Source organism: Pogoniulus pusillus, chromosome 17 (assembly GCF_015220805.1).
Source record: "Pogoniulus pusillus isolate bPogPus1 chromosome 17, bPogPus1.pri, whole genome shotgun sequence".
Lineage (NCBI taxonomy): Eukaryota > Metazoa > Chordata > Aves > Piciformes > Lybiidae > Pogoniulus > Pogoniulus pusillus.
In genome coordinates, this window is record NC_087280.1 from 18,809,709 (window position 1) to 18,824,111 (window position 14,403).

A 14,403-nucleotide genomic window follows, 5' to 3' on the forward strand; every position below is an offset into this window, starting at 1 on the left:
ACCTGTCTGAGGTCTGCAGCATGCCAGCTTCACTGAACAGAGCATGGTCTCAAGGGGTTTCCGATAAAGTTTGAGGCTTTTGTCTCCTTCAGTTTTTAAGAGGCCACTGAACAGTCTGTTGGACTAGGTTGAAATGGCTTGGATTGGTCCGGTACTTGCGGTGTGTCTGTAAGGTGGGGGAGTGGCAGAGCAGCTCAGCTGAGCATTGAAGTGCTTCGTCTTGCCGGGTCTGTTAAAATAAATAGGGTAAGTGTGCAGCCATAGCAGTGGGGTTTGGGCTGCAGTGCATCAGTAGCATTGATACACAAACCAGTGCCAGTTAGGCAATGTAATTGCACAGAAATGGCCTCTGATACCAGCTTCAAGAGGAGCTGCCAAACCCACAGTGCTCAAGGCCTCTCCCTCTGAGTTCGGCCAGTGCTCAAATGAAACAGCCCCCAGCTTGTTCCTCTGGGACACAGGCCTGCCTTGTTAGGAAATCGGTGAAGTTTGGGAACCCACAATACCTCACATAGCTCTGTGTACAGTAACGGAGGGTGGAAATAGGGCCATAGGCATGAGCAACCAGACGAGTTATAAATATAGAATACTCTCTCAATTCCAGTTTCGTTAGTCATGGGAGGACAGTGAGAGTTTTATAAACTTATAAGGAATATACAAACAGTTCTGAATTTAAAATAACTCTGTATAATTTTTTTAGTGTGTGAAAAGAATATTCTTTTTTGAGACCATCCATGTAAGTATCTGCTATACGCAGAGCGTAAGGATCTGTGTATTTATATGTTCATGTGAATGTGACTGGAGATGACAAAAAAAGGTACTGGAGGAGAAAAGCATAGCTCAAACGTGCCAAACTAGCAGAAACAGAGTGGGAAGCAGCGTGCTTCCCACTTTGTATCGGCATCAAAAACATGAATCCCCCCCTTTTTCTTTAATAAGTGCTGTCTGATGCAGTCTCAGCTTCAGGGTGGCCGGGCAGTATCGCTGAGCTGGCTTCGCTGCAGCCGGGAGCCCCTGTCAGATCCTGTGGTACAGCTCACCTTGACTGTCCTTCCTGTAAATAAATAAATAAAACTGTCTGGTTCTCTCTAATCTGATCACAAATCCTTACTACAGGAAAGGATTTAGGAAGTCCAAAGCAATGTCATTATTATTTTTTTCCAGTCATCTAACGGGCATTCCTCAAAAGCATGTGTATAAGCAGCGACAACAGCCACCTCTACCTGTGTGTTTGCTAGGTGGCCAGCAGTGGGGCATGTGCAGTTTGTCCTGCCAGTGTGTGATCTGTGCTCTCAGTGTCCAGGAGATTCACACACTCAGGCCTGCTTTCCTTCTTTCAATTGATTTTACCAGTCCGTTGAAAGAACCGAGATAATTCCGTCTCATAACGGAAGATGTTTGTAAAGGTGGTGGACTAAGGGCAGGCTGAATGTCATAATGTCAAACACTGAGCAAACTCGTATGCTGCTCCCATCGGCGTCTCCCACTGATCTAGGTTGCTTCTTTCCAATATCTTCTAATCCAGATGCTCCAGTGCTTTGCTTGGCTTGAACAAATGGGGATCGAGGGCTGCTGAACTTAGAGAGGTTTGCTTGGAACTTCCTTTGAGGTTGCAGTTGTGTCCAGTGCTGCCTCTGTGTTGAGGAGCATCCTTGTCATTCTCAGAGCAGGCTCTGCATCCTGACTCAGCAGTTTCTAGCTGCAAGCAGAGCCATTCAGTAAACTGCAAACACACATGCAATTGTTGCAGCACTTTTGTTCTTTGGAGATCAAACCTTGTAGGGTGGAGTTAAAATAAAAGATCACGTTCAAACAATTTGAGATGATTTAGAGACTATGAGGGCAGTTTGCATCAGGTCTGAAAAGATCCTTAACACTTATCCTTTCCTTCTGAAATGCTTCCATCCACAGTCCTGTTGGAGGAGGAGAAATTAATTTTAATACAGATTTGAAGTCAGTTGTGTCTTTTCCACTGTCCGTGTTGCCTGTAAATGTAAAATACATTAAGGGATAAGTTAGCATGTGATCTGCTTTGGGATCCTACAAATCTGACTCTGTCTGTATTCCCTCTGTGTTTGTAGTAAAAGAAAGATTTAGAATGAAAAAAAAACCCCACCCTTTGGTTAATAAAACCAAAGAAAGAGCCTGCCTTTTGCTTATTGCAGGTCCAAGAACACAACCTTCAGTTGCTCTCAGATTTACTTCCGTGTTACAAGGAAAATGCTTTGAATCATTTTGAACATAATGGTCTTAATACTTGAAGTGATGTTGATCTTAGCAGTGTGCTTTCACTTGCATTGTGCAAATATCGTGGTGATGTACTCCCAGACCAGAAAGCATTATTGAGAATAAATGCAGCTTTATGTCTGTGATAACTTGCTAAACCATCAGTATTATTGTATCTTGATTTTACTATTCCCTTGTATTTTCTCAAGTTTCTATATGCTTGAATCTTAATCCTGGATTTGGTCTCACTAGCAGGTGAACAGTTTGAAAGAGCTTGCTTTGTAGTAAACCAATTTGATCTTGCTCTTTCTGGCTGTTTTCCCGAATTTTAGTCTTTTCAATGGTTAAACCCCAGTGTGTTTTGTTCTTAGCTTTTAATGCAGGTATCCAAGTTAGAGGTGAGCAGAACCTTTCTTGGTTTGCCCTGCTGCATGTGTTGTAAACATCAGTTTTACTGAAGCTTGCTTTTTTAATGTCTAACATAATTAGCTTTCAACTGGAGTGGTGTTGATGTCTGTCTCTAAGATGAGCATTTGCTCATCATTGCTTGTGCCAGAATGGTTAAGCCTATTGATGGACTTAATGTATAAATGCAAAGGGCATTCCTGAAACAGAGCAGGAGTTGAGTCCTTCCAAACTAGTGATTTTTTTTGCCTGAGATTAAACTGCCATTATCCTTCAGCATTAAAAGAACTACCTACTCTAGGCCTACATGATAATATTATCAAACTGTCTTCCTTCTTCAGAATAAATCTGGAATGTGAATGGTATTCATTCTCCAGCTGGTGTCTTGCCAGGAGATGACTGACCAGCACTCCTAGTTTGCAGTATGTTAATTAAATCCTGTAAATCTTGTTGCCTTACACTTGCAGCATTTGGAATATAGGCAGATTAAATCTAGCTTTAAGCACCAACAACCAATGTATTGCTCTTAATCTGAAGCAAAAAGAAAAACAATTTGCTTTAGAGCTGTTCTGCTGCAGCAGCCCTTTCCTTTCTTTGTCAGTGAAGAGTTCAGGAGCTTCAGTTGCTCCTTTAGAAATACATACAAATTTGCAATCCTGCACGATGGCAGTGGATGGGGAGTAGTGTTCACTGCTGCTGGGTGAGCCTCATTTTCCCGCTTTCATCCCCACTGGCATCAGTGTTACTGTTCTGATTTGCATCTTCCAATGGGAAATTTCCCTTTTCGTAGAGGAAATATTTCTAGAACAGTGCAGTACTGATGGGAAAACATTCCCTGCCAATTTGTTTACCTAGTGTTGAAGATAGAGTAAAACTGACCTGAAAGCCTGATAGATGCTTGTGTATATGCCTCAGCTGAGTTTGTTTATGTACTGAATTCATACTGGTGTAGAGGGACAAAGTGGACTTGTTTTTTCCCCTCTTCCTCTTGAGTGCCAGCTGCAATGATGCCAGTCTGGGTTGTGCTGGGCAACATAAACTGTTTTGAAAGAGAATGCAATTCATGCTGCCTGGGTTTGTCAATAAGTTGTGTTTATTTGCACCTTCTTGGTCATTAGTATTACGCACTTAGAAGCAAATGGAGTAACTGTACTATCTATCTGTTCCTGTTGACTGTGGTCTAAGGTAGTTGTTTTCTTCACTTGGGTTTCCATTTGCTCTCATTTCGATGTGACGCCAGTAGCTGTAACGCAGCTGGAGCTTTTAGCAGGGTTGATTGCTTCACTTGCAGAAAACCTGGAGGGATGGGAGGTTTTACAGTGCCAAATAATGTCCCCAAGTCCTTTAGTCACTCTAAATAAAGTGGTTTTAGCACACTTGTTGTTATGTGTCACAGCTGGGAAGCCTGAAAGCCGTTCTGAGGTAACTTTTAGGGCAAAGAATGAGTGGTAGATGGCCAAGGGGGTGGTGATGGTGGGTCACAGAACTCCAGTATATCCACTTGGCTGTTTTCATCATCGTTTTGAATAGCCTGCTCCACTCTTTTCAGCTGGGAGGGAGAGCTACAGATATGTTGGCTTGAGGCATTTGTATGTTTGGTGGTTAAAAAACATGCCATGGGTCTCTGGCTTTTCGGGGCTGTGCTGGTGTGTGCTAGTCTGAAATGCTTTATGTGCTAAAACTGTTTGGAGGGGAAGGGGAAATACTGTGTTGAAGAAAAAAATTGCAGAATTGGGTGGCATTGAATACTTCACCACAACAATATGTTCTACCAGAGTGTTTGTGTCATTGATTGATGAACATTTTCTGTTTTCATAGACCTTACAGCAGCCAGTGGCTTCTGAGTCTCCATGTGCTGAGTGATGCTGGCTTTCTTTTCCTAACTTCTCTCCTTTCTTCTACTTCCTGTGCTCTAGAATCATCTACAGCTGCTTCCATCTGAGCAGTTGGATCCAACTGCTGCACAACTGGCTGCGCAAATATTTAGGGTGGTGTTGTTTTTCAACCATAAAATCCTGAGGATGAGGATACAACAATAGGTTCCTTCATCCGTCTTTCATATGTTTAAAACTTGAGTAGTTAGTGGGCTGACGTCAGGTTGGACAAATCCTTTGGGGTTATTTTGGAGTTCTAGGTGCTTCATCACACTTCATCCTTCATTTAGGGCATGTGACAAACCGAAACACCAAGCAGCAAGAGATCAAAAAGTATTGTGTGGAAGCTGACCAGATACTGTTAAAAGTCAGCTGGATTTGTATATTGAGTGGAAAATAATTCACAGAACAGCTTCAGAAGTATGTTGTGATTGTTGGAAAGGTCTGTTATGTAAAAAAGGGCTGGTAATGGCTGGGATGTAAATATGGAAACACATGACTAATGACATTATCTTGAGTTCTGACTTGCAGGCTTTCTTGCAGGCTGTGAACTACATGCCCGCTTCTTTCTTCTTGGTGCAAGTTCATGTAGACCTATCTAACTATTTTACTGGTGAGCATAACTTTGTACATACTAGAGGTTTAAAGGGGCAGGAGATGATCACTTCCAAGTCCTGTGTTACTGCTCGATTGAAGCGAACTTTTGAGACCTAGCATTTAGTTTCTTTGTGTGCCAAAGCTTGTCTTAACTACTAGAAAGTAGTTTGATAGGGCAGCATGTTTGCCTTCATGATGTTCTCTGAGTGAGATAACCAGTTTTGGAGTGCTGGGGGGAAGAAAAGACAAGACAGAAAGCATGCCATTGTTAATATATCGCAAGTAGCTGTTTTTGTAGCAAAGTACAACTGCTCTAAATGCCCACAGTTCTTTGGAGGTGGCTTGTGCTAGTATTTCTGTGATCAGAGCACATTATTGCATGTATTTAATATGTGTATTTCCTATTGCAGCCTTTATGCTGTAGGTATTTGATTCCAGCCCTGGCCATGAATCACTGGAGCTGGATTTTCTGAGTAATGTCTCTTCAGTCTCTCTATTCTCATAATGTACTGGGCAAAAGAAACCAGGTCTTGTTTAGGCTGCTTGAGCATTTGAAGTCAGCTGTTTGAAAGACCACAGCAAAATTTAAACCATTAAAATGCAGTATTTTTAAAATTCTGTCATGTAGAGGGATTAACATTCCAAAAATGATGGGGTCTTTGTGGATAAATTTAGACAGCTATTTTTTTCAGTAGTTGGCTAGCAGAAAACACTCTCTTAGTCCTTTGATTTCTACTCAAAACTAGACTTTTTCTCCCCTTTTTCATTCTGAAACATGATTTTACAGGAAGGATGCTCTAAAAAACCAGAAACAGCATAAACAAATGAAGGATCGAATATCGTTTTACAAGGAGAGAAAGAATCTTTAAAAAAATATTTATCCCACACTTGGCAACCTTTTGCTTGCCCGCATGTGACTGGCACAGTGCCATGCTTGGCAGAGGCCAGTGCCTCAGCTTGCCAGGAGTCTTCCTCTTCTGGCTTCATTTTCACTCCCTGTGACTGATTGTTTATTCACCTGATTTTTCTGTTTCAGCATTGCTGAAGTCATGGCGTCTTGGAGATGATAAGAACACTTTGTCTGTCCAAGCTGTACAATGGACATGATGTAGACTCAGAGTGTTTGCAGCCAGCTTTAGCTGTGTGCACACTGCAAATAGCAGGGAGGTGTTAGATGTCAGAGAAACTTACTACCACCCCCTTAGTGTGAGACTGTCCAAAAAGAATCTGCTGCAACTACAGAGAGGTGATTTGCTTCTTGCTTTTTTTGGACAGTTGTGTTTGAGGATTTTGCAACCTTGGTTTGTGTTTGCAAGTTTGGTTTAGCATCTTGACTCTTGGAGTCTCTTGGACCTGCTCCTATGTGTTAAATCTTTCCATTTAATTTGAAAGTATCTGCATGTCAGGTGTGAATCTGATTTGTTCAGTAAGGGGACATCTTGGAGTGAAATACTTCACATTTTTTGCGACTGATCATAGTATCATAATGGTATTTGGAAAGTTTGCTGAGTTTTGTTAACAAGAAAAACTTGTCAGAAACTGGAGAGAAGGTAAAGTGTAGATAGTCAAAGAAACTACTGTTGTTGAGTATGCTCCAGTAAATTTGATTTGTGGCTGCTGGTACTCTTGTAATGTCCTTCTCTGAAGATCTGATGATTATTCAGTACTTTGGCTCCCTAAAGGTAAACAGACAGTCTGGTCTAGTCAAGCTGCCATCATCTCTTTAATAAAATCATGAACTGCTTAAGGGTCTGCCCTTCTCCAGGTCTTACTTTGACTTCCTTCTTCCATGGCAGCCCTCCAAGGTCTTAGAAATTTTCCATTTCCACATGATGACAATTAAGCTTTCTTTTGACCTTGTGCTTGTCAGCAAGGATTTGTTTAGAGTTTTTTATATACAGTCATCAGCCTTCATGATCCAAGGCACTATTGTACCTGGCTGGCAAATTCTGTCCCCAAATGTCAGCCCACTGTCTGTGTATGTTTGTCTCTCTTAACGTTCTTGTGGACTAATGTCAACAGTTTACGTGTATTTCACAGTTGACTTGTTGGTTCTTTGGTTTGGTTTTTTTTTTGTCATAACTATTTTGGAACCTGCATTTCGAGTGTTGTGGTGTAAAGCTAGCACCACAGTCTCAGGAGTGCAGGGTTGGGGGAAGGATAGATGGGGCTGAATTGTAAGGCCACCAGGTGCTGTTTAGTAAGATTTTTGTAACAGGGATATCTGAGAGAACCTGACATGTAAGGCAGATTAGAGTTTTTTGTTCATCATAGTGTATCCTGCACACACATGAAGGTTCTTGTTCTGTCTCTACAAAGAAACAGGATGCCCACATTGTCTCCAGGCTGAGAACTCTGCCAGTATTAGCAAGATCAAGTGAAAAATAGGACTGAGGGAAATAAGAGGTTGCTGAGCTTTTGAAAAATTATCTTAAAAAAAATAAATCAGGGGTTCCTGTTAAAATGGTCCTGATTAAGATATGACTGGAGTTTTGAAAACCTGCTTCGCTGATTGCCTTCTTCATGTGAACTTGTGTCTCCTTGTGCACTTCAATCTGTATTTCTGTAGACGAGAGTCAGCAGATTTACCAGGAGATGTCAGAATCCTATTTATGTAGCAGACTGTTCATGAATGGCAGAGGCATTAAGGGAATACAGAAGTCTTTCCCGAGGATGAAATAAACTCAATCTTTATTTCTACTCTGTTTATCTGAATACTTAATGTAGCAGCATTGTATTTTTTTGCAAACTGTTTTGTTTTCAATTTAAAAAAAACAACCAACCAACCAACCAAAACAGTGTGGTTAATCAATACAGCTGGTAATGAACTTCATGGAGGCATGGGGAGTGTATGTGTGTGTGTGGTTTGGTTTCTTTTTTTTGTTTAGTAGGGCTTTGAACTGGAAATGTAGCTACCATACAAAATCCTGAGTTCTGGCACCCACTCAGAACAGCAGTCCATCTGCTAGCAAGACACACTGAAGTTTTTTTAATCCCTTAGTAGTCACAAACACGTGTAGTACTGTACAGAGTAAGGGGAGAGACCATTTCTGATGCCTAAGGTGGCATCTGGGCAGATTTTACTTCTTTCACACTGGTGCAGGTTACCAACAAAATAATTTTATATATATATATACACACACACACAGAGAGCTATGTGCTTATTTACTTTTGCATAAAGATTTGCTGTGTCTGGTTTTTCCTTTTAAAAGTGGAGGGTGGAGAACAAACCTACAAACAAAAGCCAAACACCAACATCTTTCTGCTATTCATTATTTAGCAGTGATTTCCTCTGCATTCCTGCTCTCAGTGTTCTCAGAAGTAACTGGCTCTGCAAAAAGTTTCTTCATGTGGCATGTGTGCTATAAGCTGTGTTACCTGGGTAGGCATCAGCCATCTTCATGCTCCCACCTGCTTATGCTCATAGTTTTCCTACTTTGACCATCTTCTACTTCTCTTTGTGGCTTCACTGGAAAACACAGGTGTGGAGCAGTGGTGGTAACAGCAATGATACTGAGGTGTCATGGAATCGTAGAAGAATTTTGGTTGGAAAAGACTTAAGATCCGCCATTGGCCTAACACCACCATGATCATTAAACTACTTCCTGAAGTGTCTACATGTTTTCTGAACACCTCCAAGGACAGTGACTCTGCCACCTCCCTGGGCATCCTGTTCTGATGCCTGACCATGATTTCAGTGAAGAATTTTTCCCTATTATGTGATCTAAACTTCCTCTGGCACAATTTCAGGCCACTGAGCAGGGAAAGGGTTGCTCTTTTCTAATTCGAGAAGACAGATAAACTCTTGGGCAACTTCAGTAGTACCTTTTCACTCAGACCTGCTGATTGAGTTTGGTGTATGCCAGCTACCTTGAATGCTACCTGCTTATGTCTGTGGTATGTGGCTGCTTGTGTCCAAGTAATAGCACTGTCGGGTACTGTAAGCAGATCTGCTGATGATCCTTCAGAGATACCTGCTAATATCTGTTCAGGCTGTTGGAGAGTATCAGGTGAAGTTTTCTTCACAGATTTCTTAGCTTTAGTTGTACAAGGAGAAACCAGCTTCACAACCAGATGGTTAAACTTACGGAGTTGGCGGTTAGGGGCATTTTACAAAAAAACCCCACAAACTCAAAAAAACACCCACCAAAGAAGAAATTAAAAATTGAACAATATCAGTCTAGGACCACATTGATAAAAGCCATGGAATTCTCTGATGGAGTCCTCTTCAAGCTAGACACTACATTAAAGCTGGCAGAAAATTGCTTATAAGCAAAACTTGACATAGGATGCAGAGCTGTGAACGTGTTTTGGGGGGTGGTGGTGTTGTCTGGGGTTTGTTTGTTAGTGGGGTTTTGTGTGGTTATTTATTTTTTTAATGACTGCTTAATAGCACTGTCATGTTTCTGGTCCTGTGTTATCACTGTGGTGCTCTGCTCAGTAGCATCATAGAACATGCTGTAAAGCCTATCGGAAGAGGAAATGGTTGAGGTTTTAATATGCTCAGTCCTTCATTAAAACAACAGTACCATTGCAAACTGAAAAGTAAGTTGCAATGCAGAACTTCTGTGGAGCTGTTCTATTTTCATCAGCATCAGTCTTTCTCAACAGGCTGGACCCTGTTGCTCTCATGTTCATTTTGGGATGTTGCCTTCTGTGCTGGTTATGTGCTTTTCGCTCAGATTGTTCAATTTTAATGTCTTGTGATGCTTTGCCTGGATCTCACTCTAGTCGTAGTACCTAAGTTTTGGGTTGTGCTGTTATTATCGGTGCTGTGTTTTAGTTAAGTTAGGAAGTGGAAAGCAGTTAATGCAAACCAGATTTCCTATCTCTGTTTGTTTACAGAGCCTCTGGCACGCAACTCGCATGACCAAAAGGCCATACAATGCTGTAATCAAAATGTTGTTGTTACTTAAATACGATGCTGCCACTTCTTTGATGTAACAGTGGTGAGCTTCTCTACTGATGATTCTGCTCTTTGTTTCTGTCTTTCCAAGCTGAAATGCTTTCATATAAAATTAATGTCTCCATAATTTTACACCCTGAATTCCTTCCCCCCCCTTTTTTTTTATATTTTATTCTCTGAACCCAGAATTTGGGGATACAGCAGAATTCTGTAATGCTTTTCAGGAGGAAATAGTAGCTCTGTGATTGCACAGTATTTGATGTCTACCATCTGTACTTTATTAAACCTCATTTTGCATACATAAGCAACACTGGGATGCTACATTGAGGTCAACCTAACCATGTGTGCTACAATACAGAATGCTTTGTTGTACAAGTGTAATTAAGTTGTTTAAAGGAAGCTCTTTTTTCTTGTCAGTATAAGAGCAGTTTGAAGTACAAATAGGAAAGACAAGAAATGCTTATAAAGACAATAAGCTCTCAAAAAACCCACAAAACCCAATAATGTTTGGGCTATGGAATAGGTTCCAGTACTTGCCTGTTTCTATTATCCTTATGTTGATTTTGCTTTCAGCAGTTTCTCTTGTTATTTAATGGGTTCGTGGTATAAATTTTATTTGAGGAAAAAAATATTCTCAGGCAACTAAAGCTGAGAAAAGCAGAATTCTATTTGTCATTTTCACAGGAGTTGGTTCATTTGTAGAAGTGCTCCAGAGCCCAGGGAACGAGAGAGAGCATGGAGTCATATGCATAAGGGCATTCTCTTTGGTACCACATGCTCATGCTGCCTTTCTCTCTGTGTTGCAGTGTGCCCCAGCTCATGTGGCAAGCGAGCCTGTACAGACCAAAATGAGTGTTGCCATCCTGAGTGCTTGGGGAGCTGCACGGCACCTGACAACAACACCGCCTGCGTGGCCTGCCGCAACTACTACTACGAGGGAGTCTGCTTGCCCACCTGTCCTCCCAACACCTACAAGTTTGAAGGCTGGCGCTGTGTGACTAAAGAGTTCTGCTCCAAAGTCCCTGCCACTGAAACCAGTGAATATGAGAGGTTTGTGATTCACAACGACGAGTGCATGGCAGAATGCCCCTCTGGATTCATACGCAACGGCAGCCAAAGGTAATGCAGCTTCTGCAAAGGCCAGCAGAATTGTCACATTCACGTTTTTCACCCCCTGGTCTGAGTGTGTGCTGCAAATGATGAGATGGAAATGAGAACATATGACAGAGAAGTGTGTGACTTCCTGGTTAAAGGCTTTCTTAGATGAATTCACCATTGAAACGTCTGACTGCTTGTGGACCTGTGTGTTGTCAGTTGGTACTGATTCTTCTGAAGGACTTGAGGAGGTTAGTGCAATGCAGAACCAGATCTTCAAGTAACAAAATGGAAGTGAAAACCTAGGAACACAAGGTTGCCTGGTGACCATTATCGCAGGTCACTCCTGTCACATAGGAGTTACCATACTCTACATATTATTTGCCTTATAGGTGCTTGGATTTTAGGCAGATGTATTGTTGGATGTATTTAATTTTATTTCCCTTTTTTCACTGTTTGCAGAAGATGACAATGGTATTTTATAAGGCAGCAAGCATGTAGATTGTAATAAAAATAATGCAGCAGCTAACAGTATTATGCAGATTCGTTTCTTGCAAGGATGTCACTTACCTGCTTTTCTTTGATTCTAGCAGTTGGAGTGGTGTGTGTTTATAGTTATCTTGTTTTGCTGATGGTTTAAGCAAGCAGCCTTAATTGCTTTTGGGCCCTTGGAAGTCGTGGGCTTCGAGTGGAGGATAGTCAGTGTGCCAGAACTCCTAGTGCTTCAGTACTATGCTAAAAAGATGTCTTTCTGAGTACTTCTAAGATGCTGAGGTTTTTTGAAAGGTGGTTATGATGCTACTTGCCCCAGTTGTCTGTGTGCATGCTTGTGTGTCATCTGGCTGTTGGATCAAATACGAAAGACATCTACAATTGATATTTGGCTGTAAGCAACTTAACACAGCCTTTGCTTGAGTCCAGCTGAGCAATGTTTCTTTTGTTACCTATTTGAGCTTGTAGTGCCAGCTGTTTGAACTAACAGAGCAGAGCATGGCCCTCCTATCTTATCTCAGTGTCCTGCTCTGCTGCTGAGATTGAAAGGAGCTGTAACTCAAGGCTAGTGAATGCTTTGTTCCCCAGAGGTGGTGTTAACAAATAGTTGCAAATGGAAAGAAAACGTTTCCAGCATTCATGTACATTGAGCTGAATGTCTCTTGCTTGTGTCTGCAGCTTTTAGTGGTTTGTGGCGTGTTACAGGGCAGGATTTTGAAATAGATACTTACCCCTAAGAAACTGAAGCTTCTTTCTTCTATTGTTTACGCATGAAAAACTGTTGTTATCAATTTACATGTTTCTTCAAGCCTCAGAAAAAAGTGGGTTCAGTTTCTTTTAAATAGTAAGCCCGTGTTCATCAATGCTGTCATCAGAAGCCTTTGTCTTTGGAGCTGGGCTTGTTCTTTCTAATTTTTCCATTTTAAAGCCATAAGGTGGTATAAGTTAGAATGAAATATGCAGGAAAGCGCTAGAATAAATTGAAAAATAAAAATGTCTGTGAACTACAGAAGATATTTGTCAGGAGGAGTCATCAGAGGGTATGTTTTGTGTGCTCATGAAGTGTTCAATTTTGAGATGAATGTGCAGACAGTATTACATGGAGCCTTAAAAAAGCTGCTGTAGCAGCTGTAGCCAAAGGCTGCCTGGCCTCAGTTCTTGTTCCTTGAGTCTGGCCACTAAAAACTGCTTATGAATGCTTCTGAGTGTAAGAAGCAGGAGACATGAGCCTCTGCTTCAGTGTTTCCTCCCAGCTTCTGCCAGTCCCAGTTCTCCCAAGTTCAGAGCTGTGTGTTGGTGCTGCATAGTCACTGATGGACGTGTACTCCTTCCATCTGTATAATCTGTTTTGAACCTGCTTATACTTCTCAGCAGTCTCTCCCAAATCTTGTCACACATTAGGTTTGCCTTGTATCAAGATCCATTCTTCTGTTTGTTTAAACTTACTGCTTTTATAAGCTTTAAGAAATACTGAGTAATTCACTACTTGCTTTCTCCACGTAACTTATGACTGTATGCTCCCATACTTGTGCATCCCAAGTTAACACGGCCAGGAGCATGGAATTCCCTAGTGCTGAGCTTCAAATGTTGCTTTAAGGGCATGAAGACAGACAGCTTTATAAGACTTGAACTTTGTTTTCCCATCTCCAGTTCCTGACTGGCCTATTTTTGGAGGTTGGGCCTGGATTAGCACAGAACTTCACAGCACTGTGAGGCTGCCTGCATACATGAGAAGGGTGATCTTTCTGGATATAATTAAGTTAGAGGAAGTGCACAAACACAGGGCACTAGGCTTTACCTGAAGTACCTTTGACTCTGGAAGGGCTACAGAGCCTTTCAGAAGTACGCAGGCAGCAGGTGTGGATCCATTCTTTCATTCCTGTGTTAATGTCTGCAGAAGGTACAATGCTTCAGCCATGTGCTGAGTTCTTTGCAGCCCTCGCCAGAAGTATGGCAGCTTTGATTCTAGCAGGGAGGATTTGTTTAAACTTTGGAGGGAAATGTCTTTCAGATTTTAACTCAAAGCAGTCTGTAGACTCGGAGTTGCATGTCATTGCTTATTTTGAGTCTCCCTTCTTTTCTGACAGCATGTTCTGCAGTCCTTGCGAAGGGCCTTGCCCCAAAATTTGTGAGGATGAGAAAACGAAGACCATCGACTCCGTCACATCAGCACAAATGCTGCAGGGATGCACGATTCTCAAGGGAAATCTGCTGATTAACATCCGCCGTGGGAGTAAGTGGTTGCCCTCTCTTTATGAACCCTCAGATAAGGCTGGGTTTTATATTTTTCCTTTTGTCTGTCAGCAGAATGATAAGAACTCTAAAATCTCTGCAGACTGCTTTCCAGTCCGCAGCAGCGTTCCTGTTTGATTTGGCCCACTGTAGCAGTATTCTCCACTGTGCAGATGGAGTAGGTGTTTGGCTACCACGTTGTGAGACAGTGAAAGCTGGTATTTTTGTTAGCTTTTTTGGCAGGCCAGGGAACCAGGATTAGCAGGGAGATGAACAGTAGTCCCAAAGGAATAGTAAGGGCCCAAGAAGGTGGAAAAGTTGAAAATCCTTTCATCTGGGTTGGTAAATAACTTGTCTACAAGTAAAGCATGGCACTGTAAGACTGTCTATCCTCACTTTTTAAGGCAAAGTGTGGTGTTTTGCTGAAGCATGGGATCCAAAGTGTTGAGAGCTCATAAAACCTAGCACTGTGCCTGTGGATGGTCACCAATAGTAAGCTGGCCACCTTTGTCACATGTCTTGAACAGGCTCTGGATTAAATTTGTCAGAGCAGTGATTCATCAGCTGAGGAAGTGT

The 14,403-nt window shown here is 41.8% G+C and overlaps 1 protein-coding gene across 4 annotated transcripts in view; it reads left to right on the forward strand.

Annotated features, from left to right (window-relative positions):
• IGF1R (insulin like growth factor 1 receptor) overlaps nt 1–14,403 on the forward strand; it is a 186,252-nt gene that overhangs the window by 127,284 nt on the left and 44,565 nt on the right. For all 4 annotated transcript variants that reach the window (XR_010305425.1, XM_064158027.1, XM_064158030.1 and 1 more), the window contains exons 3-4: nt 10,815–11,127; nt 13,683–13,828. Coding sequence is in view for 3 of the 4 variants with exons in the window: in XM_064158027.1 (XP_064014097.1) it covers nt 10,815–11,127; nt 13,683–13,828 (459 nt within the window). In the remaining variant the exon portion in view is untranslated. The remainder of the gene's footprint in view (nt 1–10,814; nt 11,128–13,682; nt 13,829–14,403) is intronic.